The 7074-nt window shown below is 35.8% G+C and overlaps 1 protein-coding gene across 10 annotated transcripts in view; it reads left to right on the top strand.

The window, feature by feature from the left end:
• Nucleotides 1-4415: 4415 nt before the first annotated feature.
• LOC131039702 (uncharacterized) overlaps nt 4416-7074 on the top strand; it is a 71103-nt gene continuing 68444 nt past the window's right edge. For 5 of the 10 annotated variants that reach the window (XM_057972540.1, XM_057972543.2, XM_057972544.1 and 2 more), the window contains exons 1-3: nt 5017-5087; nt 5237-5295; nt 6119-6201. In XM_057972540.1, coding sequence (XP_057828523.1) covers nt 5032-5087; nt 5237-5295; nt 6119-6201 — 198 coding nt within the window. In that variant the 5' untranslated portion in view covers nt 5017-5031. Of the gene's footprint in view, nt 4794-4885; nt 4930-5016; nt 5088-5236; nt 5296-6118; nt 6202-7074 lie in introns of those variants that run through there. The other 5 variants (XM_057972537.2, XM_057972538.2, XM_057972541.2 and 2 more) reach the window with 5 other exon arrangements.

Here is a 7074-nt window from a genome sequence, read left to right as displayed (position 1 = left end):
CAAAGTCAATTAATATGTGAACAACCTTCTGTCTAGGGATGTTGTTCAACCCCCTTACATCCCATGAGAGCACAATCATTTATGTGGTTGAGAGAAGTGGGAATCAATGGGCTTCACAGACCCTGACTCAACCAAAGTATCACCAATAAGCTTAACTTTTTTCTGATCTATTTTTCATCCACTCCTTAAAGGTTTGTCTAAAGAACCCTTTTTGAGGGTCTTCTGCTACAAGCCTAAAATAGGCAAGGCTTTGTTACTCTTCATAGAATCTAAAGCCACTATAGTGCAAGGAGGAGTAGACACCATGACCACTGCACCTCCAAGGACCTGTGACCCACTAAGATCTCAGTTGTCCTAAACATGGGAAGGCAAATCTATAACCATTTGAACATCCTATTGATTCTCCAAAGATAGGGCCCGAGCCTCTTTCTTGGAATCCCCATCCAACACCTCATGTTGAAATTGGGCACCCAAGGACATTTCAACTGGAACTCATTCCTCTTGGACCAAATCATCTAAAACATCAAACCTATTTAGGGTGACATCATTTTGCCTATCCAACTAGGTTCTCTTCTTTCCTTTGCCTTTATTCCTAGTTTTAACAGGAATGAAGCCTTCTTTATCAGCAAGACCATCAGGCATAGGGGCTTTCCCCTTATCTTCCCCCAAAACAGAGTGAGGAGGATCGAAAATGATCAATTTAGAAGATTTATTTCTAGGACATCTCCGCTGTAAATGACCATATTCATGACAAATTCTGCATCTAAATGACAAGGTCTCATAATCCAGCTGTTGGATCCAAGAAGATGTCCCCAAACAAATTTCCATAGAGTCTAGAAAAGGATTATTTAAATCAAATTCTACACATATGTGAGCGTAGGAAATTACCTTTCGATCTTGAGTTTGTGAAGCCGAACCCACATGTTTACCAAGAAACAATGAGATTGAGTGAATAATATCTTCTCTCTAGAATTCCAACGAAAGCCTTGACAATCGGATCCACACGGGCACACGAGAGGGAAGCTCCTCAACAGAATTAAAGTCAAAATGTCAAGGTTTGATAAAGAGTCCCACCTGGTTGAAAAAATAAGGGCCACCCTCAAAAGCCTTGTTCCTGTTTGCTAGGTTGGAAAAAATAACGAGAAAATAGTTATTGGCTGTCATAAGTAGATCCATATCTCCTTCAGGATTCCAGACACGAAGTGCTCAAGACTCTAAAACATGTATAGAGAGGCAAAGACAGATGAATTGGCATATGAGAGCATGATTACACCAATATTCGACATCCTCCAAAATTTGCTTAGGTTGAATAACCAGAACTGGATGATCTTAGGATCTCTCCAAACAACCATTCACCTTTTTCATACGAAAAGGCTCTTTCGAAGAAGAGACACCTGCCCCTGATTGAGAATTACTAATGTGTTCCTTTCCACATGCATGCATCAAATGAGATGGATTTGCCATATTAAGATCTCCAGAGATCATCTGAGAAGAGGATAAACCTCTATTCTCCATGGACCCAGAGAAAATACCAAAAAAAAGAAAAAGAAGAGGAGCGGAAAACCCAACCCCAAAACTTCGCACACCCCTAATGACAACCTTGAACATAAGAAACAAAAAAGGGTTGCAAAAAAACCCCGTGGTAGCCCAGAAAACTCGACCACGGGTAAGCAAAAATCGACCCCTAGCAAGCAAGAACCCCCCCCCCCCCCCCCCCCTCCTCCCCCGCCCCGGAACGAAGCAAACAGAGCACATGACATAGGCTAGGGCACGTTGCCCCTAGCATGACACCCACACAAATGCAAAGCCATCCTTTCTCTATCCAAATGTCACACACACCATCAACTTGATCAATCTCAAATTTAATTATTAATTTGTAGTGTAATATTATATTATTTTTTATATTCATGTAATATTAATTATAATTGGTTTTAAGAAAATAACTATTAATAATTATAAAAGTAAAAATAAACATTTTCTGACTAGCTTAATGAAAAATATTTAAATTTATGATTAAAAGTTATTAAATTATTTTGTGTATATTAAAATGATTAAAAGAATTACATTAAAAAATAGAATGATTTCGAAAAATATATAAAATCAAATTATAAAGAATACATATAATGATTAGGTTTATTTTTTAATAGAAATATTTGTATATAATTTTTTATTTAATTTAATTTAAAATGAATCAAGTGTTATAATTGGTTTTATTTTATTTTTTTGTTTTTGATCGATAAAAGGCCGAGGCCAAAGAATTTTCTTAATTAAAAAATAGTTAGATTTACATTTACACCTCCATTCAGTGTGGGCACCGGTAGGAAAGAATGGAGGGAAGAAAACCTCTGGTCTAGCCTAGATCCCTCAAGGATTAGAAAAAATTAAGAATGAGTTACAACATGGAGATACAAAATCACAAAGGGATCTTGTCCAAAATAATGAAGATTGAACCGAAATAATAAAGATTGAATGTAGAAATCCATTGTGTAAAGTTGAGCTATAGATTGCCCATCTCTTGGGGTGATCCTTGTGGGTGACAATTCTTGCTATTCCTGAAGCACATGATTAAGAAAGCTCTGCTTCCAATGCTGCACAAAATCTTGAGAAAATCTCACACCAGAATGTTAGGAAAAGGAAAACCGAACAAGAACTTATACAATATATCATATCTGCTTGGATGGTCACCCTGATAGGATACACAACTCAAATTATTAGTCTCAAAAAAACTCCAGAAACATAAGCAAGGAGTGATTACCCATCAAGGATCATAAACTTAATAAACAATAACGAGGCAAATTCCATAAATATTCCTGCAAAGAGAACGTGGGGAGCTACCATCTTAAAGAATTTGATTCGAGAGCCTTCCAGGCCCTAATTGAGTGTCATGGGAAAGCTTTAAGTAAGACAAAATTTTATCAAGTCGTCCCTCAATCTAAAAATATTATAATGCTGGAAATTACTGAGAAGGAGGAGGAATATTTGACATATGCATCTGAGTCTGATTTAACTTAAAACTGAGAGAACATGTAGGAAAATAGGAGAATAGGAAACTATTTATGAAAATGGTTATAAAGATGTGTGTCTGAATATAATCCTAATATATAAATGTATATGAAGTTATAGATATACTTAAACCCTTGCGATCCCGCGACAACAAGGTACTTAACCGCCATCGCATGCTCCCAACACTTTTTGACTTAAGACTTACAAACCCACGAGCATGCGATGACCACAAAATTAGACCAAAACTTACCTGTCGCCAGATCGCAACTTAAAATGCTAAACAACTTCATAACCTGCGAGCAAGCGACTTAACCGCATCGCATGATCGCAAATTAAAATGACTTAACCGCGAACACCTAGCGACCTTGTGATAACATAAAATCACACCCAGTCGCAACCTCGCAATATAAAATGGTATTTGGGCGCCCTCACTTCTCAAGTCTCATTAACTGCCACACTTGCATGAACTAGCTAGTGTGGCAATATTCAATTAAACTGATAGAATGCATTAATGCAACAGTACAAATGTCAAAATCTCGTCTTGATCATGCCATTTATGGTATTTGGGCGCTGTCACTTCTACCAAGTCTCAAGATTGCCACACTTGCATGAACTAGCTACTGTGGCATTTGATTGGCGACTGCCAATCAAAACTTTTACAGAACCCGACCACCAAGTCCACGTGTCAATCCCCATCTTTAATCACATACTCTCAATCGGTTATAACAATTAGGAAAGGAACCGACGAGTTAGTGACAATGCTACCAAATCCTCTTAATCACACGCTCGCAACCCCTTTAATGAAACCTCAAAGACTCTTGCGAATGAAAGACAACCGTTGATCTTCATCAAGCCCTTTAATCGCAACTTCGCAACAACATTTGTAATATTTCTTTACGTGCAAATCTAACAAAATAGAATAACTTATTTCATCGCAAGCTCGCAACTCGAAACTAAACTTGACTTAAACCCTTGCGAACCAGCGACAACAAGGCACTTAACCGCCATTGCTTGCTCGCAACTTTTTTTTTTTTTGGTTTTATTATCTATATTTTAAGATAAAATTAATTATTAAAATTTATGTCTATTTAAAAAATAAAATATTTTATTTACAATATTATAAATAATAAAAAACAATTTAAAAAAATAAAATAAAATTCAGTTTTCAAAATATAAAGAAATCAAAAGACATCTAAAAAATCTATCATTTCTAAAAATTTGTTCCTATAACACCAACTTTTTTAAAGCAAATAAATAATTTTTATAATATCTTTAATTTAAAAATATAAATCTCTACCTTTAAAAAAAAAATTTTTTTTTTTTAAAGAAAAATAATAATCACTTTCAACTAATTGATCTACGACAAGTACTAATAAAGATAATTTGTATACGTATGGCCCCACAAAGAAGATCGAAACTTCCAGGCGGCGCATCAGTAGTTGCGCCATTTTCTTCCACGCAAATACAAATTCTCCTATCATGGAACCTCTCGATCCCACCACCACCTAGCAGTCACTACAGATCTTCTACACGTTACCTCCACCTCATAACTGACTATGACAGAGGGCAGTTTTCTTTACTAATCTCAGATGGACACGATCCTTTTATGTCTGAGAGGAAAAGAAGCCGAGGAAAAAGGGCACAAAAGTAAATACAGAAAGCAAAACGATTATTAGTCGGTTTTGAACCACACCCATTTCATATAAATTCATCGTCACAAACTAGAGCTACAATACGAGTTATTGGTTAGCTATTCTTCAAACTCTACAAACAATTTGTTCAACCACAAGGTAACAACTTTTCTTCTTTTATTCATATTTCCAATACTTCTTCCACGCTCTGGTATTCGTTTTAACTCGAGATTATTTTTGTAAAATGAAGCGCAAAGAATAAACCATCTGTTTGCTACAAGTTTCGTTTACATCGGTTAGGATCCTCATGTTTTTTTCTTTAAATTTTGCTTATGTCTATTGTTTTCTGGACAATCGATGTTTTGCTTCAAATTATGCTCAAGTTACAGCTTTCTTGATGTCTCAGATCGCTGCATTTACTCTTTTATTGCTGTTGGGTTTTGTGTTAATCAGGTTTAACTTTAATTTCCAATCTTCATTATTTCTATGCAAATTGGAAGTGTAGCTGAACAGGTTGTTTCAATTGTCATAGATTTGTTAGGGTTTATTAACTTTGTAGATGTGTAATTGTGGATTGAAGCTCAGCACGGCATATTTTTCAGATTTTTACAATATTGCGGGCCGGAATTCACTTGGGAGGTTTTCAGTTATATGGATTCTGGTAATCTAGTTATACTTTAGATTTGTAACCTCGGTGGATATCTACAATTGATTTGTTTGTGAATTTTTATGTCTAGATCAATGTAGATAGGATCTATTACTAGTCTTTAACAGTGGTTGGTTATCGTAAACGTATTATTATCAGACTTTTCTACGTAGCACGGGAGGTTTGGTGGAGTATTTTAGTTGTAACTTCTGAAGATCAGTGTTGCAAATTGTTAATATTGACACTGTTACAGTAGCTTTCTCTAGGTTTAAGGGATATTTTGATGGGAACTTGTCATGCCTGTCTTTTTCAACGAAACAAAGTGCAACGCTACCAATAAACCAGCATCAAATTTAGGGCGCGCCGCTTACTTTTGCTGAGTGAAATTTGTCCCCCTGTTTTCTGTGAGCAGTGTGCAAGTATCTTGTACAAGGATCCTGTACGATGAGTCATGATGAACTTCCCTTACATTGAATTCTGGCAAATTAGCTCCTATGTCATCAATCGTTTAGGGTTAACCCTCGGTTGGCATGGTGACAAATTTATTGCCATTTGTTTTTAAATCTCTGTTCTCTCAATATTATTCCTCAGGTAATTTGACATTCCGTGGTACATTGACTGGTATGAGGCTAAACCTGGAACTATAGCCGTATTAATCATTAGCCTCCCTTACATTCTCTTTGCTTCGATTTCTTTCAGTTTAATATATATTTTGCAAGTTTTGTTATATTACATAGCCTTTTTGCGTGTTCTTCCTTTCCTTTTTTTCTTGAAATGATGCAACTCGATGCATGCACTCAAATAGGATATTTTGTAATTTCTTGTTTTCTTTCTACAGAGCTATCTTTTACAATGGAAGGCATGCCATTATCTGAATTGAAATCAGAAACTGCAGAAATCACTTTGACTATTGATGAGGAGGTATGCAAATCAACATGATCAACTTTTCTTTTGGTTTGTATTATGTGCATAGTGATCAAAGTTAAATATTTAGAATCGTTAGCATGAGTGTTGCTTATGATCTCACTCATTGTATATGAGATTGATTTCCCAGGATGGATTTGGACGAAACTAGATATTTTTTGGCTTTCCTGTTGCTCTATTCTTCATTGACTCTTTAGCAGGCACGTTGACTGGTTATTGATGTTTAAGTCTTGTATCTGCAAGAATTCTCATCCTGGTGCATAGGCATATTAGCTTATGGAAGTCTTGTCGCCAACTTAGAATTGGATTGATATTTCCTGTAAAGTGTTTATTTCTGATCCTTGACTGGATTTTATAAATTGGAGAGAATCTGATGGTGTGTGAACCATTTGAATAGCAACTTTGTCCTCACGATATTCTGTAAATTGTTGCTGAACTACCTTCTAGCTTCATATGCATCCGTTTCATTAGACAACCATAATCTGTCATTTACCAATTAATATCTCTTCAATCCGTTGACTGTCTGTCTCACTTAAAAAGCTTTCATTGCTGTCTTGTAAATTGACCATTTTCTGGTGTCGTTCGATTTTTAATAGTCCTGTTTAAACATTTTCATTTATTGCCTGTGTCACATGCATTTGTCCAACATTTCCTGTCTGTCTGTGAAAGAAACCAAAACTGAGAGTACTTATAAAGCTACCTGGGTGTCAAAAAATATTGAGCCCATTATCAGTAAAGAGAAATAATGGTGATTATTCTATATATTTACCACATTTTTTCATCCTGTTGTACCTCGCCATGTAGAACTAATAAATACTTGGGACCACCTTTTGTTCCATCAAACCATTCCATTTAAAGCAATTCTTTTTG

This window comes from Cryptomeria japonica, chromosome 6, assembly GCF_030272615.1.
Source record: "Cryptomeria japonica chromosome 6, Sugi_1.0, whole genome shotgun sequence".
NCBI classification, from domain to species: domain Eukaryota; kingdom Viridiplantae; phylum Streptophyta; class Pinopsida; order Cupressales; family Cupressaceae; genus Cryptomeria; species Cryptomeria japonica.
The sequence above is the reverse complement of the archived record's forward strand: the minus strand, read 5'-3'. Positions and strand labels throughout refer to the sequence as shown.